This window comes from Rattus norvegicus, chromosome 16 (genome assembly GCF_036323735.1).
Source record: "Rattus norvegicus strain BN/NHsdMcwi chromosome 16, GRCr8, whole genome shotgun sequence".
Taxonomy (NCBI): domain Eukaryota; kingdom Metazoa; phylum Chordata; class Mammalia; order Rodentia; family Muridae; genus Rattus; species Rattus norvegicus.
In genome coordinates this window covers 19335373-19362371 of record NC_086034.1, presented here as the reverse complement: position 1 = coordinate 19362371, position 26999 = coordinate 19335373, and the positions used below count along the sequence as shown (strand labels likewise).

Here is a 26999-nt window from a genome sequence, read left to right as displayed (position 1 = left end):
GGGATCTGAGGCAGGAGATTTACTGAGGTCTGCTGAGAGGGTTTTAGTAAAGACAGGCTCTGGGTTAGAAAACATGGCAGCATCTTGGTCCGGGCAGAAGGTTGTCTGTCTCCCTGAGAGATGGAGGAGAGGGATACAGCAGCATCCAGTACACTCTACTCTGCTGTCTCACGTCTGGACACATGGGTGTGGGAGATTTGCCATCACACACCCACAAAAGTGCCACACGTGATGGTGTGCCTGTCACCTCAGCTCTTAGGTGGTTGAGAAAGGATCTGATCGCTGTGGACTGAAACCCAGCCTGGGCTATAGAGATCCTAGGTCAGTAAAACAAAAGAAGGCTGGGCATAGTAACTAGAGAGGCAGAGGCAGACAGATCGCTGAGTTCCAGGCTAGCCTGGTCTACATAGCAAGTTCCAGGCCAGCTAGAGCTGCACAGTGAGGCCCTGTCTCAAAACAAAAACAACCCAAAATAGAACCACCAGATCTCAGCGCTGCACTAGACGTGGGGAGTCAGCAATAGAGTAACCCTCCCCACCCCCATTGCTCTGAGGAACCTCCCCTAGGAAGCCACGGAGGCCAGGCTAAGAGACATCACTAAAATTCAATATACAAGAGTTCCACACTAGATTTAGTGGTCTGCACCAAGACCAAAGACCAGAGCTGGTTAGTAGAGAGAGCACTTGCCCAGCGCTGGGTTCCATGTCCAGCACCAAATAAACCAGGTAGGCATGGTGGCACAGGGGCAGGAGGATTGAGACTTCAAGGACATCCTTCTACAATAGTCAGTTCAAGGCCAGCCTAGGTTGAGGCCTGGCAGTGTTGGAATTGAGAGGGAGGAAGGAGAAAGGGAAAAAAGAAAGACGGAGGGATGGAAGCCTGCCCTTAGGGGATCCCAGGGGACCACAGAGCATCCTGTTTGCTCTGCTGGTCCTCCACTCAAATACAGTGACTTTAACCAAAGGTTTGCCATGGATTCAGTATAGTCCGCTGTTTACGAAGCCTGAATCTCTGGTGTGAAAGTCACTACCCAGCGCCCACAGACATACTGTTTGCCCCTCATGGATGCAGACTTCGAGACTCCCTTTGACAGCTGGGAAGTAATCCTAAGGGCTCAGCCAGACCAGAATGGCCTCTCAGGTCCCGCCACCCCTGCCAGGAGGACCTCAGTAAGGAAGGAGAGGGTGATCTGAGCTTTGTACAGAGGACCGACTGCAGGGGTGTGGGGCTCCAGGGTGTCCCCACCCTCTCTCTGGTGGCTGTCTGGGTTCTGGGTCCCCAGGGGAATGCTCTGGAGGAGGTGTGGGAGCTTGTGCTTGATTAGTCTGGATCGTTAGCAGAAATCCCCTTCATCTTTCTCCCAGTCTTCCGCTGGGTGTCTCTTGTGTTTTCTGTGCTCCTTGCGTGGCTTGTGATGCCGGTGTGGATGGTGGTGGTGTCGACGCATCCGATGTGACCGCCTGGCTGCAGGGATGGGAGAGATGAGAAGGATGAAGATGGCTGACTGGATGTCACTGGTTTCCTCACAGGAATGGAAAGAGAAAAACACTGGGAAGCAGAGGCAGGGAGGACAAGCCCAGCAAGAACTGCACAGTGAGACCCTTTTTCAATAACCCCAGAGAAACAAAACACAACAAAACAAAAGCCATCTTGGTGGGGCTGGAGAGATGGCTCAGTGTTAAGAGCACTGACTGCTTTTCCAAAGGTCCTGAGCAATTCTCAGCAACCATATGGTGGCTCACAACCATCTGTAATGGGACTGGATGCCCTCTTCTGGTGGGTCTGAGGACAGTGACAATATATTCATATATAATAAATAAACAAATATTTTTAAAAAACCATCTTAGCAGGGACGACAAATTTGACTTAGTTTACCAAGAGAGCCACATCCCTGAATGCTGTGTGTCTTACTTTGTAACCTAGGCTGGCCTCTTTCCACCAGCCTCAGAGCAGCTGAGAACAGGGTGTGAGGACTTGGGTGTACTTGTCACTCCAGCACTGGGAGTCTGGTAAACATGGCTTGGTTACACATCCCAACTTTGAGGCCAACCAGGGTTATGTGAGATTCTGTCTCTAAACTAAACAATTGAGCATACCAACAGCAGCTCTAAGAAGGCTGGTAATATTTCACTTATCTGTAAGGTTCTATCACCAGGAAGACTTTTTTTTTTTTTTTTTTTGAAACAGGACCTCATGTAGGCCAGGCTGGCCTCAAATTTACTATGTAGCAGAGGATGACCTTGAACTTTTGATCCTCCTGCCTCCACCTCCTGGGTGCTGGAATGACAGGTGTTGCCACCAGTCCTAGCTTATGCTAGAAATGGACACCCTGGCTCTACCCACTGAGTCACAGCCTCAGCCTAGCTTCTTTTCTCCCGTGGGTCTTACACCTAGGCTGACCTCGAACTTGTAATCTTCCTGCCTCAGCCTCCAGCTTGCTGGGGTTACAGATGCTTCATCAGGCATGGCACTTACGCTTGGTGCACACAATCTGAGGCCGGTCCCACTTCCCATTGTTTCGGCATCGGATGGTAGCCACATGGTGCTGGGAGAATCCTTCATCACACTGGTATCGCACAGTGGCATGGACATTGTACTTGACCTTGCGCACACCAACAAGAGAGGCATTCTCCACTGCTGGAGGGGGCCCACACAGCACTGGGGACAGAGGAATCTCTGGTTAAGGAAGTCGGTGAAGGGGGTTGGGGATTTGGCTCAGTGGTAGAGCGCTTACCTAGGAAGCGCAAGGCCCTGGGTTCGGTCCCCAGCTCCGAAAAAAAAAAAAAAAAAAAAAAAAGAACCAAAAGGAAGTCGGTGAAGGTGAGAATAAACCAGTGATACATCTTTTAGGATGAGAATCCTCCACATGTGATCAGGTCCCTCCCTCTGCATAGCTCTCAGCTCACAGAACTACAAATGACTGTGGCTATCTCTTGCCTTTTACCTAAACCAGCAGCCCCTTAAGGTAGGGATAGAATCTTCGGGACACACCCCACTCCCTAGGGCATAAGGCACAAGAGAAAAACTGAACCACAGAAGAAAAGAAAAATGGACAGAATGCCTACAAATTATTTCCTTCGGATGCAAAGAGTTCTTAGAAATCAATAACCTCAAGGCACTAATTGGGAAAAGGTCAGGTCACAGGAAAACAACTACAAGTGTCTGGAAGGACAACAGGGAAAGAAGTGTGCAGTACCTGTACCCTTCTTGCAGACGTAGGGGAGGTTGTAGTTACAGGGGACATCATTCCAGCGTCCATTCTCATGCGCCACCATCACCACACAATCCTCCCCACCTGCGAAGAAATTATCCGGCTGCTTCTCTCTCCAGTTCTCATATTGCTTTGGGGGGCGAGAGAGAGAGAGAGAGAGAGAGAGAGAGAGAGAGAGAGAGAGAGAGTTAGTTGGGGGTCACTCGCTTGGCTGTCAACCCCTCCAAGATGAGAATCAGTGCCCCCTTCTTTTACTACCCCTTCCCCCTCCCCAGGTTCCCATGCACATCAGCATTAGGTAACTAGTTGAAGAAATGCTGACCCTCAGTGTGGAAGTAAAGGAGGGCTTCCCTGAGAAGGCAACAGGAAGCACTAAAGCAGAGGGGGACCCAGGTGCAGAACGGATTTCCAAGCATAGGGAACAACACTTGCAAAGGCCCAGGGGCAGGGAAGGAGACAGTGCCAGATGGTGGGGATGCTTGTTGGCAGAGTGGGCAGGGCCAGAACTCACCAGAAGCAAGAGGGGATGGATATCTTACAAATTGTGTTGGTCTTGTCTTTAAATGTATTATTACATTTTTAAAATTTGGGCAGGAGAGACGGCTTTGCAGTTGAGCACTGGCTGCTCTTTCAGAGGACCTAAGTTCAAATCTCAGCACTCACATAGTGGCTCACAACCTTTGGTAACTCCAGTTTCAGAAGGTCCAGTGCCCTCTTCTGACCTCAGAGGGCACTGCATGTACATGGTGCACAGACAATCCAGCAAAAACACTCCCACACATTAAATAAGTAAATAAAATTTCACAAACATAATTATTCACTTGAGCCATGCATGGTGGCACACACTTTAAATTCCATCATTTGGAAGACAGAGGCAGGCAAATCTCTTTTTAAAGCTAGCCTGGTCTACAGAGTGAGTTCCAGGACAGCCAGGGATACACAGAGAGACCCCAACTCAAAAACTATTTCAGAGGAGGGACATGCACACCCACACCTTTGGAAGTCAGAGACACCCTTGGAAGTCTGTTCTTTCCTTGTACCATGTGAGTCCCCCGGGATCAAACTCAGACTATCAGGCTGGGCAGCCGGCCTGCACCTGCTGTGCCGTCTCATCCGATCCCATGTAAGGAATTTTAAAGCCATGGTTCATGGCGTCACTCCCATTCTTAGTGTTGTATAACCATTACCACTGTATCTATTTCTAGAAATTTTTCATCACGACAAGCCAAAATTCTACACCAATCCAGGAAAAAATAATTCCTTATTCTGCCTGCCCAGCACCCAGCACCCAGCACATGCCGCCTACTTTCCAAGCCCCACCCGTAGCTCCACCCAACCCATGGCACAGCTCCACCCCCACATGGCTACATCTCCCAAGGCCGGGGTTGGGGATTTAGCTCAGTGGTAGAGCGCTTGCCTAGCAAGTGCAAGGCCCTGGGTTCGGTCCCCAGCTCCGGAAAAAAAGAACAAAACAAACAAACAAACAAACAAAAAAAACCTGGGCTGGAGAGATGGCTCAGCGGTTAAGAGCACCCGACTGCTCTTCCAGAGGTCATGAGTTCAATTCCCAGCAACCACATGGTGGCTCACAACCATCTGTAAAGAGATCTGATGCCCTCTTCTGGTGTATCTGAAGACAGCTACAGTGTATTTATATATAATAAATAAATAAATCTTAAAAAAAAAAAAAACCAAACATCTCCCAAGGCCTCCTAATGGCCCCACCCCCACTCCACAGCACCTCAGCAGGTTTCCTCTCATGGAGTCTGACCCTGTGCTGACTTTAACCTGTTGCTCAGCTTACTGATGCTTTTTGAAACAAGGTGTTCCTGTGTAACAGTGACTGGTCTACAACTCACTTCGTAACCAAGGGTAAAGCTCAGACTGCTGGTGATCGTCCTGCCTAGGCTCCCCAGGTACTAGGAAGTCTGGCGCGTACTACAGTAACCACAGTGGTATGTATATCTTTATATTTTACAGTGTTTGGACAGAACCCAGGATTAGCCACGCTAATCCTCACTGGGGAATTCTAGGTAGAGGCTCCACCCCTGAGTTACATACCCAGCCCCTCACAGAGGGATTTTAGGAGGGTTTCCTCTTCCAAGCCACGCCTCAGAGCTTCTGAGGACTTTTTTTTTTAAGATTTATTTATTTATTTATTTATTTATTTATTTAATGTAAGCACACTGTCATTGTCTTCAGACACACCAGAAGAGGACGTCAGATCCCACTACAGAGGGTTGTGAGCCACCATGTGGTTGCTGGGAATTGAACTCAGGACCTCTGGAAGAGCAGACAGTGCTCTTAACCACGGAGCCATCTCTCCAGTCTGCTTCTGAGGATTTATGATGCCCACCGGTGATTGCTTCACAGGAAGGTAAACTGAGGCCACTGGGCAGGGCCACAGGCTCAGCAGTTTGAGATCAAGGAGTTGCCACTCACCAGTCCTGTGTTGTCTGTCCACTGGAAGTCCCTCTCTACTGTCCTGTCATTCAGGCCAATCCATGAATTCTCGTGTCCAAAACCTGTTGGGAGAGGGGCTGTGACAGTGTGCACCTGCCCCGGGGTGAAGGGGGAGAGACTTTCTTCTCCTTCCCAGCCTAAAGGGGGCTGGAGGAGTCTCAGGCTGGCGAGAATCACAAAGGGCGGAGCCGGCAGGGAAAATGAATGAGGTGGATGACCAAGACAGGGATAGGCAGTAAGCATGGGCTTATGAGTCTGGAGACCTGAGTGTGAGGTAGCAGAGAAAGGACCAGAAGTTGGGGGTTGAGTTGGAAGGATGTGAAAGGGCAGAATTAGGGGTGACCAAGAATTAGTTGGATGGGTGGGAAGGAGGAGGATGGCGGGCGGACAGACAGCCCCACCTCAGCCACAGTTTGCACAGGTTCAGTGTGTTACAGAGTGCTGTAGTGAATGGGGGCTTGCAGAGCTGAGGGAGGCCCAGAGCCCTGTCCAACCCTGGCTACAGATGTAAGGGAAGGGGAACCTGGCAGTCAGCAAGGACCAATGCAGCAGGGGCGAGAACAGGCACAGTCCTGGCTGGGTCTCTCCGAAAGGCAGGAGTGGGGGACAGAGGCCACCCTGGGCAGGGCTGGCTGAGGCAGGAGGGCTAGAGCATCAGGGAACCAAAGGCCAGTTTAGACGATGGGCAGTGAGCTGGGTGGACATAGTGAATTACACAATGAACAAGAGGACGTCCACAGGGTCAGGGCCACGTGAGGAAACCCACGATGACTAAAGTACATCACTGCAGAGGCCCAGGGCTCCCCAGCTTCCACCCGGACTCTATTCTATTTGTCAATTCCTAGAGTGTTCAAAATAATATGGAATGATACAATGGAATAAAAATAATGGAGGCATCCGGTCACGGATTATCTACTTCGACGTGCTTGATGGTCAGGCTCCTTGGCCCCCCGTGAGTGTCACCTCCTGATGACACACCTTACCTGTCAGTCACAGGCTGACGAGGAGCTGGGAAGATAACATGCGTGCAAAGAACACTTAGGGAGCATCCGTGTACTAACACAGGCTTCCCCAGACACATGCGCCATCCGGGAGGCAGCAGGGAGTTGGTAAGGTGCTGTCTCCAGGACTTCTGGGTGGTGCATTGGTCAAAGGACAAGTCCCGACCCCAGCCCACTACCCTGTCCTTACTGTTAATAAACTTGTGCTCTTCTGGGGAGTGGACACTTGTCAGGTGGCCGGCTCGGCGCCTGCAGTCTCTCTCTGCGTCCTCCCAGGCCCGCCGATGAGCAAAGTAGCGGTAGCAGTGGCCCTGGAATTTGTGCCAGCCACGGTCGCATCCTTCTGTGTCTGGGGGGCGGCAGGAGAGCACGAGGGGGGCTGCTCACCACGGCACCCGTGATACCCGGACAGACATATGGCCACAAAACCCATACACATAAAATGAATTCATTGATTAAAAAATCTTAAATGAAATAGACACCTCAGTAGGTAAGGGTGATAGCCACCAAGCCTGAGGAGCTGACTAGACAGGGAGAGAGCTGAGGCCTGAACATCTTTCCCAATCTCTACACATTACCACACATGCCCATGCTCCCCACCCCCACCCACTATGCGCCCATGCATGAAATACAGAAGCTTTTAAAATGTAATTTTAAAATGTAAGAACACAAAAATAAATAATAAAATAAAGCTAATTTACACCCCGTGGGACTCAGCCAGACCCAGACAAGACTTAAATGTGTGCCAGGCGGGGACTCACCCTTCTCGCACAGGTTGCCCCCATAGCTGGGGAGACAGAGGCAGATGAAACCATTCACCTCATCAATGCAGGTACCCCCATTCTCACAAGGGCTGCACAAGCAGTCATCAATGTCTGGGGAGCAGGCAATGGGCAGAGGTCAGAGGTCAGTCTCTACTCAGATCCCAACCCACAGGTAGAAGATGGGTCAAGGTTCTTCTAACCATCCCGTCCCCTGGACGCCTGCCCATAGGGATTGCCCTTCGGCTATGACACTGGTGAACATGAATGACAGCAGGTGCCGTGGGGGGTAGAAGAATGGGACTCAGGCACTCGGGGTACCACAGCCCAAAAGTCATTACTTGCAAGGGCCCCACTGGCAGTATTTGTAAACAAACCCAGATGCTTTGTCCCCCAAAACAATTTCCAACCCCCTGTGTGTGTGTGTAAGTGTGCGTGTATGAGTGTGCATGAGTATATGTGTGAGCATGTGTATGAGTGTGTATGAGAGTGTGTGTGCATGAATGTGTGTGAGAGTATGTATGTGTGTGCATGAGTGTGTATGAGAGTATGTGTGCATGTATGTGTGTGCATGTATGTGTGAGTGTGTGTGCCTGTGCGTATGTACGTGTGTGTGCATGTGTGTGCATGTGAGTGTGTGTGTACAGGTGTGTGCATGTGTGTATGTGTGCATGTGTGTGTGAGTGTGTGTGTGTGCACATGGTGCATCTGTTACTTAAACTCATTTGGATTTTTAAAATATTTAAAAAAGACATTTATTTATTTTGTGTGAGTTTGCTTTGTTTTGGAGAAAGGATCTCTTTATCTGTAGCCCTGGCTGTCCTGGAACATGCTATGTAGACCAGGCTGGCCTTAAACTCATAGAGATCCACAAGCCTCTGCCTCCTGAGTACTGGGGTTTGGGGCTGTGCTCCCATGCCTCATCCTCAGTTTTATTGTCAGTTATGACTCTGTAACTCCTAGTGGGGTTGTGAAGTCAAGCAACGGATGCACAGTGATCAAGAAATTACACCACAAGGGCTAGAGAAATGGCTCAGAGGTTAAGGTCCAGAGAATCCAGGTTCAATTCCTAGCACAGACATAGTTGGCTATGTTTTGCTTTGCCTATGTGTCCATGGTACCGTTTGTGTGCATTGCCTACAGAGGCCAGAAGAAGGTGTTGGATCTCACGCAACTGGAATTAGCTGGACCCAAATTAGATGTATTTATTTCTATTTTACACCATTTATATTTAATGTAATCTCATCTTTAGCAATGTGAGTGGTACAAAGGTGAGTGGGAGACTACCCTCATCCAGGTACACAGTGTAATCCTGTGTACCTGGATGAGGGTAGTCTCCCACAGGCCTTTGCTGGATGGGGAGCATCTGACCCTTTTCTTGTCCCTTCCTAACCCCTAATCCTAATGGTGGGGAGTAGCTGTCCTGAGCTAATCCTCTAGGACAGAGCAGCCCAGCTATCTAGTTTAAACCCAGGTAATTTCAGGTGTTTCACCTGGACTCACAAGGGACAGAGCAGTGCTCTGGGTTGGGACACTTACCAATTTCACAATTCTCCCCAGCATAGCCCTGATCACAACTACAGCCGTACATGGTGCCATTTGTGCGGCAGGTGCCCCCGTGCAGACAAGGGTTGTTCTCGCAGGGATCCGTGGGGTCTGTGGGGTGGACAGGCAGTGTGAGGATGGACTGGACACTATGTCATCTTTCATAGAATCCAGAACTCGTTCCTTGTCTGTGGAGTCCCCTCTGTTGCCTCCCCAATGAGTGGGTCGGATGCTTTGCTAAAGACCTTACCACTCTGTCTGTGAGACACCCTGCTCAGGGCAGAGTTCTCTCCCAGGCCATATTAGATTGGTTCACCCAGAGACCAGAAGCCACGTTGTAAGAGTTAATTCTCTCTGTCACCATGTGGGTCGTGTGGCTTGAACTCATGCCCTCAGGCTTAGCAGCAAGCTCCTTTACCCACTGAGTCCTCTCACCAGCCCTGCCAGGTTCCTTTTTGTACTTCTTGCTTTTGTCTCCATCTTGCCCGAGAGCAGTGACATTCCATATGGTGGCCACTCCCCTCATTCATGCTTGAATTAATTAAAATGAGGTGATGCATACAGTCCTGCGAGGCCCGTGTCAGCTCGACCACTCAGAGGTTGCTCTAGATTATCAGCTTTCAAGACACACAATCATTACTAACTGAACGGTTGGAGGTGGCTGGTCGTCCTGCAGTGACTGATATCTGTCCCTGGGGCAGTGACACTGGGAGACAGCAGGCTCTGGTCTGTGTGATGTGCTTGCTGAAGCCCCAGCCCTGTGCTAGTGTGTCTGGAACAGAGGATAATAAACAACACTTGACAGCCACCAGGTGTCCCCGCCACGACACCTGCCCACGGCTGGCGCTGACTCAGCCGACTTGGTGTATTTTTGTCTTTATTAGCATTTGTGCTGTGGGTGTCTCACTATCCTTCCACCACCACAGCCACCTTCTGCCTGCAGGGTCATCTCCCTCCCCCCGAGTTATGACTGCAGATCCTTCATTTAACTTTTAGGGACAGAAGCTCCTCTTCCTTCCTTCTCTCATCCTTTCCTCCTCTTTTCATTTCTTCCTTCCTGCTCCCCTCTTTCCTGATTCCCTCCTTTCTACAGTTTCATGTAGTAATCCACGCTGTCCTTGAACTCACTCCTTGGCTGAGACAACTTTGAACTCTGACCCTCTGCCTTTTCCTCCCCAGTGCTGGGCTGACAGGCATGCACCAAGCCCAACTCACAAGCTCTATTTTTTGTTTGTTTTTCTGTTCCATGTCCAGTTCCAGCCACTACTGCATGAATGTATTAGGTGCTCAGATCTCCCCTTCCCTTGGTTTCCCCACGAACACTTGAGAACCAAATGAGAACTTGTCCCATGAGACGTTATAAAGTTAAGTCAAGCTGGCTGGACATGGGGACACATGTCCATGATCCCCACACTCAGGAGACTGAGGCAGAGGGGTTAGCAAGATCTCTAGGCCAGCCTGGGCTACAGATTGAGAAACCCTGTCTCCGAAAAGGAGGAAAAGCTGCGGAGACAGCTCAAACCTCAGTTCAAGCCCTTGCACCCACTTCAAAATAGTTGGCTACAGCCGGGTCTGATGGTCTGATGGTGCGTGGTTTTTAATCCAGGCGCTCTGGAAGCACGGGCAGATGGGTTTCTGTGTGAATTAGAAGCCGGCTTGTTTGAGCTATGTAGCAAGCTCCAGGCCAGCCAGGACTCCATAGTGAGATCCTGTCTCACAGGTGAGGTGGGGGTGAGAACGGAAAGTTCAGCAGTTAAGTACAGTTTAGAGGTTTGATTCCCAGCATCCACTTGGGGGTTATGAACACTGGTTCATCCATAGCTCTGGCTCTAAGACATCTCCACGGGCACTAGGCAAACGTGCAGTGCACACATCTGCAGGTAAACCCCCTTCAGTATGCGCCTCTGGTCCTAGCTCTGGGGAGATGGAGATCAAAGGTTCCGGAGGCTCACCTACTAGCCAACAGACAGAAGACAGAGAGCTTTGGAGAGCTGGCAGGGTGGGTCAGCAGATGACAATGCCCAGCCTGATGACCCAAGCTTGATTCCTGGAACCCACATGGTGGGAGGAGGAAGCCCTCTCCCAAATGTTATCCCCCGGTCTTCACAAGAGTGTTACAGCAGCAGGTACACATGCATGTGCATGCACACACACACACAGTACCTGAAGAGAGGCGCCCATGGACCGTGCATGCATGTGTTCATATGTGCACCAACACATGTTCATATGTAAACGCACACATACACCTGCGTGCACATAAAGAAATGAATGACTTTATAAAACAAGCCAGGCGTGGTGGTCTGAATGAGAATGGCCCCACCCACAGGTTCATATATTTGAATGTTCAGTCACCAGGGCTCTGGAACCCTTTGAACAAATGGAAAAAGATCTCGAGGGTGGCCTTGCTGGGGGAAGTGTGTCCCTGGAGGTAGGCTTGGGGATTTAAAAAGCCTATGCCAGGCCCAGCTCTCTTCTGTCTGCATATGTACCAGGATGTAGCTCTCAATCCCGGGACCATGTGTGCTGCCATGACGATAGCTAAACCTTTGAAACTGTAAGGCAGCTCCAGTCACATGCGTTATGAGTTGCCTTGGTCACGGTGTCCTCTTCACAGAAATAGAACAATGACTAAGACACTGGGTATGATGGCAAACACCTGTTATTTCACCATTCCGAAGGCTGAGGCAGGAGGATTGCCACCACCATAAGGCCAACCTGGGTTCCACAATGGCCACTGGTCACTGAGCCGGCTCTTGCCTACTGCCCTCTCCTTGGCTCCAGTCCCTGCCATCTCCAGACTGGGTCAGTCCAGCTGTGGTTCTTTTTTTTTTTTTTTTTTTTTTTGGTTCTTTTTTTTCGGAGCTGGGGACCGAACCCAGGGCCTTGCGCTTCCTAGGCAAGCGCTCTACCACTGAGCTAAATCCCCAACCCCCCAGCTGTGGTTCTTATCGTCTATCTTAGATACTGCTTGAACCATATCCTGCTCTTACTTCCCTGCCTGGGATACAACCAGATCCAGCTGGCTTCTCAAAACATGAAAATCATTCAAGGCCAACCCTCTGTATCACGCTGCCCTTTCAAAGTGATCTGGACATTTGAACACAGAACTTTCCAAATCCAATCCTCTGACACCTCTTGGGGCCCATGCTTTAACCAATGACCACATGCTTTCAATGTTAAAAGTCCCAATGTTAGAGGGTTGGGGATTTAGCTCAGTGGTAGAGCGCTTGCCTAGGAAGCGCAAGGCCCTGGGTTCGGTCCCCAGCTCCGAAAAAAAAAAAAAAAAGTCCCAATGTTAGTTGGGCAAAGTGGTGTATGCCACAGGCGGATCTCTGTGAGTTCAAGGCCAGTGTGGTCTACAAAGTGAGTTTCAGGACAGCCTGGCAACACAGAGAACCCTATCTGAACAATAATAGCACAACACAACACAGAAAGGTTCGATGAAACCTGCCTCCTGACCTCTGACCTCAGGCATCATCCTTTGTTAGAAAATTCCAGTCCCACCAGAGAATTTCCTCTGCTCAGGGAACCCCCAGCCTCCAGTCCCCAGGTCCTGGCCACACTAGGAGAGATGGAGAATCCAGAACTTACCTTCCTGCCCACTGGCCACCTCTTCCCAGAAGCCCTCCAAGCCTGGGCTCTCAGCCACAACCTTCAGGTCTGATTCATCCAAGCCCAAGGACACAGGTATCAGAGTGCTGGGGATGTCCCACAACCCTGTGGGTTCTCCTGAGGAAACCGAGGCCACTTCGTCCATGCTGGAGGCCAGAGATGACCAGGGATGAGAAGGCAGACTGGTGAGGGTTCCCAGTGACTCCTGGGCCACCACCTGACCTTCAGAGCTTGTAGGGGTCAGTGTGGGTGTGCCCTGGTCCCCAGCTGCAGTCACAACCACATGGGTGCTAGAAATGGAACTTTTGGGTTCAGACCCCGAAGTGGCATCAACAGTGCTGGGGACCACATCCATGGTGGCCTCCATTGGGTCTTTGGTGGCACCTCCTTCCAAAGCCACTGTAGGTTCCACACTCATGGTTACTCCATGGGCTTCCATGGGTGTGGACTGGGAGCCAGTGTCCAGTCCGTGGCCAGGCAGTGGTAGCCAGGTGGCCAGCACCTTGTCCACAGTGGCCTGTCCGTCTGATGTGGGACTCCCTGGTAAGTCCAAGACCCCAGACTCAGTCCCTAGGATGCCAGCATCAGAAGGGACAGGATTCACTGTCACATTACTGGAGTCCAAAGAAGCCCATGGGCCAGAGATGGGGTGCTTTGTAGCCTGCATGGAGCTGATCCCCTCGATTTCTATGGAGTCTGCCTCAGGGGATCCGTGGCTGGCTTCACCTGGGGCAGCCATGGTGGTCTGAAATGGGGTCTCGGGGTCTTCTGCTCCAAAGCTGACAGGTCTGACAGCCTGTTCTTCTGGGACCGAGGAGGGGAGTGGAGAAGCTGGGGAGAGTGGGATTGGGGACACATTCGGGACGAGTGTAGAGTGTGGCAGAAGCCACAGTTTGGGGGCTCGAAGCATGGCTACAATGGGGAAGTCTGGAGAGCCATCACCAGGGGATGCCTGTAGGGAGACAGCACTTAGGGCCTCTGAGGGAATGGAGGATGGGACAGCGGGTTCTGAGGGCAACCAGGGTGGGTGGTGGATGGCTGACTTCACACCAGGGGCCTCATCTGCCCCTGGCTTCAGGCCAGGAGTACTGTCAGTGCTCGGGACAGTACTGGGTGAAATCAGCGACGGGGACCACTTCCGGGACTCTGGGAGACTCCTGCTGCCAAGAGAGCCTGTGACATCAAAATGAGCTACAGTTAGTTAGCAAGCCTGGTGGCACACACCTGTGTCAGCGCCTGGGAGGCTGAGAGAGGAGGATGACCATTTAAGGCCACTCTGCACTACACAGAGACACAGGCTCCAAAAACACGTCTTGCTAGGTGTGGCTGAATGAGACTCTTAAACACACAGGAGGAGCCAGGAAAATCTGGAGTCAGCCTTGGATACAAAGAATTTAGAGGCCAGCCTGGGCTACATAAGAAGTTGTCTTAATACCCTCCTCCATCAAATAATAAAAGCCAAGTATGTCAGCACACACCTATTAATCTAGCACTTAGGAGGCCGAAGCAGGAGGATTGCTATGAGTGCCAGGCCAGCCTCAGGTAGAGTGAGACTCTGTCTCAAAACATAAAACTTGGGCTGGAGACGTGGCTCAGTGGTTAAGAGCATTGACTGCTCTTTCAGAGGTCCTGAGTTCAATTCCCGGCAACCACATGGTGGCTCACAACCATCTGTAATGGGATCTGATGCCCTCTTCTGGTTCTTTTTTTTTTTTTTCCGGAGCTGGGGATGATGCCCTCTTCTGATATGTGTGATGACAATGACAGTGTACTTATAGATAATAAATAAATAAATCTTTTAAAAAACCATAAAACAGGGGTTGGGGATTTAGCTCAGTGGTAGAGCGCTTGCCTAGCAAGTGCAAGGCCCTGGGTTTGGTCCCCAGCTCTGAAAAAAAAAAAAAAAGGGAAAAAAAAACCCATAAAACTCAGGGGCTGGGATGATGGGTCAGAGGGTAAAGTGTTTGCTGTAAAAACAAGAAGATCTGGGGTTGGGGATTTAGCTCAGTGGTAGAGCGCTTGCCTAGGAAGCGCAAGGCCCTGGGTTCGGTCCCCAGCTCCGAAAAGAAAAAAAAAAAAAACAAAACAAGAAGATCTGAGTTGGATCTCAGGACCCACATAAGAGCTGGGCACAGGGCTTTAATTCCAGTGAAAAGGGGAATGGATACAGGAGGCTTCCCAGTGTAGCCGGAGTGCCAGTTTTAGTGAGAGACCCTGTCTCAAAATCCAAGATGAAGGGTCATAAAGGAAGAGACACTTGAAGTCCACCTCTGAGAGCTTGTGTGCATGCACACATGAATATTCAACCCCACACATGCACACACACAGTAAAACTCAGCCATATGTGTATACACACACACACACACACACACACACACACACACACACACACACACAAACTAAAATAGGGACTTGGAGGCAGGAGCCTCGGGGAGCTGCTAGAATGGTGTGTGGCTGTGCTCACCCTTCCTTTCTCCTCAGGTCACTCACCTGCCCCTGGCACATCCACTTCATTGGTCAGAATGGCCCAAGGACTGTGGCTCTGGTCACTCTCCAAGGCCTCTGTGGCTGCAGAAGGCCCCATGTGGTCAGCAGTAACTTCCAGGGTGGGAGGCTGGGCACTGGCCTCTGCTGCCTCCAGAAGCTGGTCTTCTGGGCCCTGTTGCTGGAAGTGTCGACCATTCAACCCTTTAAAGCGGCCCCTCCTCATTGTGGGGGTGGGGGCTACCTGTGTGCCTGAGGGTGTTGTCTCTTCCATGTCTACTCCCAGGCTGCTGGGGCTGGGGACACCCGTGGAGCTTGTGACACCTGTAAGCAGCCACTTTTCCCGAGAGGGCCATGAAGCCAGTGTGGGACCCCCTGGGGTAGAGGCGAGCGTCTCCTGAGATGCTTGTGTCCTTGTCAAATCTAGGGGTTCATCTTCTCCACTGGATACGAGAGGTTCCTGGAAGTCAGGTGTTATCACCTCCTGCTCCCCCAATCTGGGCTTTAGTTCTGGGGCTGGCGGCCCCTCTGCTGACACAATCTCCCCCTCATCTCCAGATGAGGGGATCTCGGAGTCTCCACGTTGTGGTGTATGGTGATGAGCTATAGAAAAAGCAGAAGAGGTGTGGGCCCGGGCATGCTGGGAAATTCCTGCATGATTGTCTATGCACATCCTAGCCTGCCACATCTGGGCATCTGTCTTTCTGGGTGGTCTCTGCCCAGAATGTGCAGGTCAAGGTCAGGTCAGCTAGTCATGTGAGCATCAGAGGCAGCTGGGTTCACCGGTAGAACTCGGAGATGGAAAAGTGAGGAGTGGTGTGGTGTGGGGACAGGTAGACAGATAAGACCCACCCAGGGCGGAGCCCATAGAGGAAGAGGCAGAGCTCCACCCATTAGTGCTCTGTCTTCTGTCTGTCTGTTACCCAAGCTCACCTGGAATTCAACATGTAGCCCAGGTTTGCTTCAAACCCTCAGAGATTCTCCCACCTCAGCCTTTCAAGTGCTGGGTACAAGAGTGACCTTTAATACTTCTGATTCTTTTGCCTCCTTCTCCCAGACGCTCAGCCCCACACCTGGCTTTATTTGGTGATCGATATGGGACTCAGGCCTTTGTCTTGCTAGGTATGTGATCTACCAAGTGAACTGCAGCCATAGCTGGAGAACAAATAGAAAGTTTCTGGGCCTGAGGGCAAAAGCTGCAGCATTTGGGAGGCAGAGGCAGGTGCATCCCCATGAGTTCCAGGGCAGCCAGGGCTGCATAGTGAGACCCTGTCTCAAGCAAAACATAAATAAATAAATGCTGGTAGGAATGTGGCCTTCGCTTGCCTCCGTCTAGAAGCATGACCACAGTAGACACACCCACAGAACACACTCATCATCAACGGTCCTCTTAGGGGTTATGGGTTAAAGCATGAGATGTGGTCTCCAACAAGGATCCTGTCGAGGGACATGATTTGGAGAGGACCTACTCGCAGGGCATGTGGTCTTCAGAAACTCCTGATTCAAGGAAACACAATAGTGGGATGTGGTTTGTGCCGCCCAATGCAGATTATGGGGTGTGGTCTGGAAGGAGAAATGCCAATGGAGGCGTGGCTTTCACGAGGCACCTTCAGGGGCCTTGTGATATGAAGCACAGCCCTAACTAAGCTTTCCTGATGGGGCTGCGGTCCAAGGGAACACACCCACAGGTACAACGGGTAGTTTCAGAGGTTGGACCGTCTGTGGTCAGGCAGGGACCACTCTGAGGGGCATGGCTTAATCAGACACCCTCAACTGTTAACCTGTTTGGATGACATACACCCACGAAGAGTGGCCCAAGACGATGGCTCTAGGGCATGACCTGCAGGGGCACGTCCTAACGCACCTCGGAAGCAGTAGGCGTCGAAGCGGGCTCCTGGCGCAGGAAAGCCAGTGCGGTTGGCGAAGCGGTACACTGTGCGCACACCTGGAGCGGAGCCCCCGCAACGCCGCCGTGGAGTCTGGATCGGGTAGCGCACGCTGCCGTCTGCCAGCCAGCCCGGGTCGCACTGGTCCAGGCCCTCGTGCCAGGCCAGGTGCAACTGTCCCACGGAGGCCAGCGCTGCACCCTGACGCTGACACAGTGCCCGCGCCCCCGCCAGGGTCAGTCGGCGGGCGGGGCCCACGTAAAAGACTTCACCTGGGAGAGGGAGAGAGCGGTCAGAAGGGTGGGAGGAGGAGGGACGCGTGGACCTTTGGATAGGGAGCTCCGGAGATGGGTGGCCCAAGTCGTGGCTCCAACTTTGGAGAGATTTGAGGGGACCTTAGCAGGACTGGGGGCTGGAATAACACCTGACACTCAGGGAGAGGTGACCAGGTCCCACGTGCAGCTTTGGAGGACACTGAGCATTCGGAGAGATTCGTGTGGACTTAAGGAAATACGGGGCGTGGGATAGCACTCAAGGATAGGTGGCGACAGGCTCCCAGCCGCGCCTTGCCTTACCCCCTAGCTCGCGGGCAAAGCAGTAGACATCGTAGAGTTCCTGCGGGTCGCGTCTCCCGTAGCTCCGGACACCTGGCAGGCTGCTGCGATCACCATAGCAACCGGGACGCGACTGAGTGATCGGGTACCTGACCGTGCGAGGGGAGTGGCTATCGCCCTGTGTTCCTGGAGCCTCTTTGTCCAGGAGCGAACCCCAGTCCCATGCCTCCCGCTCACCCCCTCACCGGACCGTGCGGTCTGAGAGCCAGCCCGCATCGCAGTTGTCAAAGCCATCTTCGAACGCAGCCTGCAGGTGCCTTGGAGCCGCAATGGTAGCGGAGCTCAGGTGACAAGCCTCCTGGGCCTCAGCGAAGGTCAACGCATAGCGGTCCCGGGCCGCCCGATAATGGAACACGACGCCTGTGGGGTAACAGCCACGAGGCTCGAGAGGGAAATCTTAGGGAAAAGACCTCCCTTGAGCACATTTTCTAAAGTCAGAGTCTCTTACTGTTAATCCTAACACTCGGGAGGCAGCAGCAGGTGGATCTCTGAGTTCGAGGCCAGCCTGGTCTACAGAGTGAGTTTCTGGCCAGCCAGGGCTACACAGAATGAAGATGTCTCAAAACAAAACCAACAATGAAACACACACAGAGAGAAAGAAAGAAAAAAATTGCCTCATGTAGCCTAGGCTGGCCTCCAACTTCAACTCTCCCCAGCCCTGATTTACTGCATTTTAAATTTTGTGTACCTGTGTGCATGTACATGTGTGCATGAGTAGTGAAGAATGACTTGGAACTCATTCCGTCCGCCTTCTCATCCCTTAACTCATTTCTGCTTTTGGTTGGTTGGTTGGTTGGTCTTTCCAAAAGGCTTTCTCTAGCTGTCCTGAACTTGCTCTGTAGACCTGAGGACTCTGACACATAGAGATCCGCCTCCCTCTGGGATTAAAAGTATATGCCACCACTGCTAGGCTTCAGTTCTGTTTTGGGACAGGGTCTTAATATGTAGCCCAGGCTAGGCCTTGACTCACATAGCTCCACCTGCTGCTGCTTACTGAGTTCACCCCCACAGCCCCTCCCCCCACCCCCCACAGCTTGGTTTGTTTGTTTTTTTTTTTCTCCTGTTGGGAAAACAGAAACTACAGTGGAATTTAGCAGATAATCTGGGTAGAAATGCTCTTGACAGGATTTCTCTGTTTATTCCTGGCTGTCACGGAACTCTCTCTCTTTTTTTTTTTTTTTTTCTTTTTTTTCCGGAGCTGGGGACAGAACCCAGGGCCTTGTGCTTGCTAGGCAAGCGCTCTACCACTGAGCTAAATCCCCAACCCCCATGGAACTCTCTGTAGACCAGACTGACCTTGAACTCACAGAGATCCTCTGGCTCTGCCCCCCAAGTGCTGGGATTAAAAGCATGCACCATTACCACCTGGCTGTCTACTTCCTTTATTGTAAATGAGTACCAGAATGTCTGCTGCTGTCCAGTGCACAGAGTTCTCTACAATGGAATTATGCGTTTGTGAGCTGCCATGAGGGGGACTGAACTCAAGCCCTCTGAAAAGCAGCAAGTGCTCTTAACCCCTGAGCCATCTCTCTCTAGCCCTGAGCCACTGCAGTTTTCATTTTGTGCACCCGTGTGCTGTGCATGTGTGTGCGAGTGTACGTGTGCTTGTGTATGTGTCTGTATATATATATATATGTGTTTGTGTATGAGTGTATATGTGTGTGATACATGATGAGGGAAGAGTTAGCAGAGCCCCTGGAACCACCTGACATGTGTTCTGGGAACCAAACTCATATCTGGAGGAGAAATAAGGACTTCTAACCACCAAAACCTTAGCGGCCTGGCATCACTGTGTTTCAAGACAGGGTCTCATAGTCCAGGCTGGCCTTGATATTTGGTGACTCTCCTGCCTCAGACTCTAAAATGTAGAAGGTGAGTGCACTACTACATGGACATATTCGTATTCTGATGGAAAGCTAATAATTTTGGCGTAGGTAAATCAAGGGTAAAGGGTCTTAAAAGGGGGTTACAGTCCAGCTTAGATGAAGGTCCTGCAGCGCTGCTGGTCCCTCTCTGCTATAAAGAAGCCTGAGAAAGGGCTGAGCCTGGGTCCAGAATATCAGAAAACCTGAGGGGAGCCCTATACTTCTATATATCAGAAAACCTGAGGGGAGCCCTATACTTCTAAAGTGAACCCCATTGGCCTCAGGCTTACTCCATCCCGTCCTGATTTAGCCCCTCCCCTTCCATCTCGGTCCCTCCTTTCCCATTCTAAGTCTTCCCTGTCCATCCTCAGCCTCTCTCCTTCCATCCTAATATCTTCTCTTCAGTCCTACAACGCCCACATAATCACCAGGCTCTCCCCTTTCTTTTTCTTTTTTTTTTTCTTTTTTTTTTTTTTTTTTGAGCTGGGGACCGAACCCAGGGCTTTGCGCTTCCTAGGTAAGCGCTCTACCACTGAGCTAAATCCCCAGCCAGGCTCTCCCCTTTCATAGTTTGGCTGCTCCCTTTTATTCCCTACCCACTTCTGTGTTAGCCACTCCCGTACCATTGTAGCCCCTCCCCTTCTGTCTTAGCCACTCCCCTACCATTGTAGCCACTCCCCTTCTGTGCTAGCCACTCCCCTACCATTGTAGCCCCTCCCCTTCTGTCTTAATTTTTCCCCTACCACCTTAGCCCTACCCCCTTTTCTTCGCCTCTTTCATCCTTGACCCCTTCTCTCCTCCACACTTGCCCCTTCCATCCATCCTCAGTTCCTCTTCCTTTAACTCTGGCCTCTCCTCCTTTATCCTTGGTTCCTCTCCTTCAGTCCTAGGCACTTTTTCTTATCCTCAGATCCTCTTTTTCCAGCTTTCTTCCTTCCTTTGAATTTTCCCCTGATTCTTAGGCCCCTCCTCTCAGTCTTTTTTTTTAATTTTTTTTTATTTATTCATTTATTATATATAAGTACACTGTAGCTGTCTTCAGATACACCAGAAGAGGGCATCAGATCTCTTTACAGATGGTTGTGAGCCACCATGTGGTTGCTGGGAATTGAACTCATGACCTCTGGAAGAGCAGTCGGGTGCTCTTAACCGCTGAGCCATCTCTCCAGCCCCCTCCTCTCAGTCTTAACCCTTCCTCCTTCGTTCTAGGTCCCTCCCCTTTCACATCTGACCACGCCCATTACCTGCCCCAACTCACCTGTCACTTCCAGGGTTACCAGGTCCTGCTCATCCTCGATACCCTTCACCACTTGGCAGCGATACAGCCCAGAGTCACTGGCTCGCAGTGGCCCCAACAGAAGTGTAGCATTGGCTCTGTGCCGGGGATAGGCAGGCAATGACACCCGTCCCTGCCAGCCCTTGGCCACACGCACCACGTTGTCTTTGGCCACCAAGATTGGCAAATCCTGTCGCTGGCCTGATGCAGTCTGAACTTTCGTCCACTTGATCCGAGGAATGTCTCCCAGGGGGCTTTGCCGTGGTTGAAGGGTAAAGAAGCAGGGCAGGGCCACTAACTCTGCCAAAGCAGCCTGGATGGGTCCTGACCCCGACTTCAGCATGTGAAGCCCCTTTTCCGTGGTGGTGGTGTCCTGTGTGTCTGGGATGGAGAGAGAGGACCTGAGTCAAAGGTGGGGGGTGGGAGGACAGCCTGAAGACACTACATTTCTTGCTTTAGTGAGTGTTTTATTCTTTTTCTCTCCCTAATACTTTGGTTCCCTTTTTGAGATAGTGTCTTACTATGTAGTCCTGGTTATCCTGGAGCTCATATAAACCAGGCCAGTCTCCGACTTACAGAGATCCTCCTGCCTCTGCCTCCCCAGTGCTGGGATGCTTGGCGTGGGCTACTAAACTCAGCTTTATTAACACCTCTTTACAGAGAGACCAAGGTCAGAGAGGCAAGACTGCCCACACAATGTCACTGTGCAAAAGGGACTCCTAGAACCAAGTCATTCATGGTTCTGCCTCACATGATTGCTGGGATTTGAACTCAGGACCTCTGGAAGAGCAGTCAGTGTCTGTAACCACTGAACCATCCAGTCCATGTCTTGTCTTCTTTTAGGACACTGGGGACACTGAAGCTCAGAGAAATAAATATTCTTGCCCACAGCCCAACAAAGAAACAAACTAAGGGATTCATAAAATCTGACTCCTGACCACCCTTAGGGAGACTCCAGGAAAGATACAAAGATCTTCTTTCCCTTGTCCCACCCATAGCAGAATCAGCAATCAACCCCCGTGTTATTGTCTCTGTCTCCCACCTTTCTTTTTCAGATCAGTTCAGCATAAGACAGTGAGAGGCGGGAACCTCCAGCCTCTGCTGGTTATAACTAAAAATAACCTCTCAGGTATCTTGTTCTCTTTCGACTGTTCAAAGGCTGGCCTCAGCTATTCTTGTTGTATATTGTAGACCCACCTACAGGCGCAGTAGAAAAAGGTTCTAGAATAAAAAGCCTCATCCCATCCCGCTGACCCATGGCTATGGCTGTAGACTGAAAAGACTCCCCACTCCCTGTAAATCCCACTCACCCTGATCCCCAGACACTAGGAGAAGCAGCCACAGCACCAGGAGGCCTGAGGCCCAGACAGATTCGGCCCCCATACTGGAGCTAGGAGCAAAGGAGAGGGAGGGAAGGTGAGTCATGGCACCCACACGCCCAAACATTCAACATGGAGGAACCACACAGCCCTAAGAAGAATTAGAACCAGCATGTTGCTGAAGGCTGCTGAGTAAGGGAAGCAGGGGCCAAGCAGGATCCATACCCAAAGCATCTCACTTCAGAATCAAGCAGAGAGGCCAGGGTGTGGCTTGGTGGTGGCACACCTGCTGAGCTCACAAGAGGCCCTGGGTTCTGGCCCCGGGCACCTCCCAGGCTTCCATAGCCTCGGATTCTGTTCCTAGCCCTTGCCACGCTCCCATGGGTCCTCCAGCTCTAGCCTCAGAACCCAGAGCCCACTGAGCACCTGGGAGGGCCAGACTGCAATCCTGCACAGCCCTCCATGCTAGGGTTGGCGGCTCACACTTATGGCCCCACGTCTCGGCCCTGGAGAAGTGGAGGCAGCTTCAGCCCAACCTGATGAGCACAGCAAGTTCTGTGCTGTGCCTCTTCCTTGCTTTGTGACTTTAGGCAAGCAGCTTAGCTTCTCTCTGCCTCTCTTTCCTCATGGGTCAGATGAGGACAACAGCTGACTGGAAGGGATGAATGAGTCAACTTACACACAATGCTTTGAGCAACTTGGCTTGAAGGAGAACATTTTAGCCGTGGCTAATATTGTCATTAAACCCTGCACTGCCAAGGCTGAAGTTCTGTCTTTCTTCTTTCTTTTTTTTTCTTTTTTCTTTTTTCTTTTTTCTTTTTCTTTTTCTTTTTTTTTTTTTTTTTCGGAGCTGGGGACCGAACCCAGGGCCTTGCGCTTGCTAGGCAAGCGCTCTACCACTGAGCTAAATCCCCAACCCCAAGTTCTGTCTTTCAAGTCAGCTTCTGCCATCAGATTGGGAGCGCCCAAGGGAAGCAGTGGGTCCTCATCCTTTTGGGGAGGCCCAGGGTCTCCCCCAAGCTCAATCCTCCCAACTAACTGCATACAGTCCACAGATGTGGCTTCCTCTGCTCTGGGGCTATCCCCTCCATAAGGGCCATGCCCCACTTGGCATAAAGTAGGCAGGTTATTGAGCACTTACTATGAGCAAGGTCTTCTTCCGGTGCCTGAAATTCATTTATTCCAAGGATTCTTCAACAAAACTTTGCCCCTCTCTCAACTCAGGCCTCTTGCAGGGGTTCAAAGAGCTCAGGGGAGAGTCTGAGGGCTTCCTGCAAACTTGTCCTTTAGCCTTTCAAAGTAGAGCAAGCCCTGTGGGCGGGGTCTCTAGAGAGAGGCCTTGATGCGCTCAGCTCCCTTCAGCCCTCCCTGTTTCTACGGACGCAAAAGAGCAGGCCGGTCGAGGACCTGTCCTTGGTGCTGAACTATGAGGTGTACCGCGGGGGCTCTCTGCCCAACCTGCTTCTGAACCCAGAGAGGGCTCGCTGTTTGCTTTGGGTTGCAGAGCAGAGCACAGGCTACCAACTTGTAAATGTCCACAGACTCTAACGCCAATCCAGGCCGTCCCGATTTCTTCATCTAGGAACCCTAAGCCAGTGTGGGGTACCCTAGTGCCTACAATCACCCCATCTTAGGAGGGATAAAAGCCAGAAAATGTGTTCTTTCATTCTTTCTTTCTTTCTTCCCAACCCTCTCCACATAATTGAGTTCAGCTGGCTGTGGTGGCCAAAGTCTGTCATCTTATCTTAGCACTTGGAGGTGGAGATAGGAGGATCAAGGGTTTGAAGCTACCTTGAACTTCATTTTAAGCTTGAAGTCAGTCTGTACTACATGAGACCTAGCCTCAAAAAAAGAAAAAAAGGAAAGGAAAAAAGAAAAGAAAAAAGAAAAAGGAAAGGAAAAAGAAAAGGAAAAAGGAAAAAACTCTAGCTGGTTGTGATAGTGTACCCTTTTAATCCAAGCACCGGGGAAGCAGAGACAGGTGGTCCTCTGAGTTGCAGACCAACCTGTTTACAGAATTTCTATAGGACAGAAGGAGCTACTCACAGAGAAATGCTGTCTCAGAAACACCCCTCCCCAAAGGGGGAAAAAAAAAGAATCCATGTCACACTCTATTTACCCACCATGCAACTCTTCCCCAGAGGCCTTGTTGCCCCATGCCTCAGTTTCCCCACCTGTAAAATGAGCCTCATTTAGCACAAACCCTCTGAAGTCATCAGGAAGAAATGTGCTAAGACTTGTGATATATCACCTTTAAAAACAGCTTTTTGTACACAAAGCCTTGGGAACACCCTAAAAATACCCAAAGGTAGCCCAACACAGTGACAGACACTGTTAGTTTCCTGGTTCTCCCTCCCCAAACACCCCCCCTCACCCTTCTCCTCACATCCTCACACCACACACCCTTTTCTTAAAATGCTTCCTCCCCTGGGCCACTGAGGCGAGTGGCAGCTTTTAGGCTGAGGTTTGGGCCCACCCCCTCATGAATGATGCATCAGCCTCATGTATATGCAAGCAGGGGCCTGCAGGGGAGAGGGGAGGCACATTCACAGGCTCCCGTGTGTTTGTACCCCTGTTCCATTCCCACCCCCACCCTGTCTCTCGTCTATCCACTGAGATGGAGTTGGACACTTGTCATCTAGTGTCACTGCATGTGTGACAATGTGCATCTGTGCCTATGTCGGCACCCTGTGATGTGGGCACATCAGCCCCAGAAGGATTTCTGGTCCCAGGGGGAAAAGCCACATACATTCATGCATATGCACTTGCACACACTGAGGGTTCACAGCCCAAGACTCACCCTGGATTTGTGTGCACAGGCGTGAGCATAGAACACTGGAGAAGAAAGGGAGCCAAGGGAGGGTCTCCACCCCAGCCATGCCCCTCCCACTGTGACCCCTCAGCCTTGCACCCCCATGCTCTGAGTCCCCTCCTCCTATTCAGGAGACACACACACACACACACACACACACACACACACACACACACACACAGACTTCCGGGGACATTAACAAAGAGAACCATGCCGATGTCGCCTGGCTAGGTTGTACGGCCTCTACACAAAGGCGCCCACGGTCTGGAGCCCTCTGCTGAAGCCCCTAACGAATCAACCACCAGGTCTGGCTCCTCCCACAGGCTGCCACACCAGCCCTGGGACGTACGGAAAAGGATGCGTGTGGCCTTGGTGACCGATGAAGGGCCACTGGTAATGTGGCCCCCGGCATAGTTTTGTAACAAAAGACACTGTTGTCAGTTATATCAGTCACAGAAGACCCCAAATGTGCCTCTCCTCGTGGCTCACTGACACACACAGACCCCCGCTGCCTGGGGAGAAAACCTCCCCTGTCACCCTGTAGGGATGTCCAGGGGCCAATGTATGAACTCATACCTTCCTAACTGGTCCCCACATGCCTGGCTTGAGCCATCACCCACCCTGGACTGCCTCAGCCTGGCCTCGTCCCAAACACACTTAGAATGAACAAAGCCACACTGTGGTGTACGCACGGGGGTCACTCCTATACCCAAGTGCTGGGTCCCCTCCCTTCTAGCACCTGGCCACCCAAAGAGAGTTTTTAAAATGCATCATACAGGCAGACTTGGGGTGAAGCACGGGGGTGGAGGGCTGAGGTGATGTGGAGATTGCGGCATATGGGGGAATCCTGTCCCCTCACAGGGTCCATCCAGGTCCTGGACATCCATCTTGGGGCACACTAGAACCCACATCCAGCATTAGCCAGAACAGCAAACATGCTTACTGGGTAAAGAGACTGCACCCCAACTCATCTATTAGAAAAACAGGGCACCCCTTAGGATGCCTGTATGAGCCTCCTCCTTAGCTCAGGATGCAGTAAGAGGACAGAGACCTGTCTGGCTTCCCTTCCCAGGGAGGAGACTCAGCTACACACACTCTTAAATCGGGGACCCCCTCCTCACCACAGCCTTCCACTCATGTGTAAATTGGAGGTCTCCATTTCAAATTCCCGGCGTGTCACAGCTAAAATACTGGGGTACCCAGTCTAAAGATTCCCTGGGTCATGAACAGGATGCCCTTGTCTTTTCTCCAAACTCGGGGTGCCCCTCCCCTAGCCCTAGCTCCCAGAGCCTCCTGCTCGATCCAGAGAACTAGATGCAGCCAGGGATCCTCCCTACCAGGGATAGGGTTGTCTTTTCATTCAAGACTCCCTTCCATTCCCAACACCCCTAAGGCCGCCCCTCATGCTCTCGGGACCCCCAAACTTGGTTCCCCTCCCCCATCATTCCCTGTCCATTCCCATTGAGGAGGGGGGCTTCCCCTTCATTCTGGTCAGTCCTCCCCAAGTCCAATTTCCTTTTGCTCCCCTCTCTGCCGGGCCCCCACACCTGGCTCCTTAGCGCGGACACATCCCCACGGTTCCGGGCACAAAGGACGCGACGCCTGGCTCCGGTGTTTCTTCAGCCCTAGAGTCCAGGCGCTCGCACGCCAGGCGCAGCCTGCTCACTTATAAAGGACCACAGGGATGCTCTGCGCACGCGCAGCTCCTGGCCTCCATCTGCGTTGGGAGGGGGGCTGCCCTGCCTGAGATTCCTTTCACGTTTGTCCGGACACAGTCCAGGGGCTGGCTACACCTAACTCCGCCCCCACTCTCTTTGCGCTCTTAGGAATCCCATTAAATGGCTCCAGTATGCCTCGTGAGGCTGCCTGCTCCAATTTACAGGTGGGGAAACTGAGCCTCATGGATGTAAAAGTGTTTGCCAAGGTCACGCAGAAGGAAGGGCAGAGTAGGGTTCAAGTCTGACTCTCCAAGGTTCCAAAGACAGTTTAACCAATCCTAGAACAGAAATGGCTCGGAGGAGCCACTGGGTCACACAGCTGCCGAGTCACCAGAGAGCCTGTGAGACAACAGCAGTAAATACGTTTGCTGCCAAGCTCCAGGCCCCGAGTTCAATCCCTGTGACCTACAAGGTAGAAGAAGAGAAGTGACT

General features: G+C 51.5%; 1 protein-coding gene across 1 annotated transcript; it reads right to left on the bottom strand.

Moving 5' to 3' along the window:
• Ncan (neurocan) lies at positions 1-26465 on the bottom strand. Its single transcript, NM_031653.2, has 15 exons — positions 26397-26465; positions 22029-22108; positions 20701-21099; positions 17763-17937; positions 17539-17666; positions 16942-17235; positions 15084-15680; positions 12573-13766; positions 8976-9092; positions 7437-7550; positions 6866-7024; positions 5654-5736; positions 3197-3341; positions 2476-2658; positions 1-1464 (listed from the first exon to the last, which is right to left on the bottom strand). Exons 2-15 carry the CDS (start codon positions 22099-22101, stop codon positions 1334-1336), a joined length of 3792 nt encoding a protein of 1263 aa, NP_113841.2. The 5' UTR covers positions 22102-22108; positions 26397-26465; the 3' UTR covers positions 1-1333.
• Between the last annotated feature and the right edge of the window lie 534 nt (positions 26466-26999).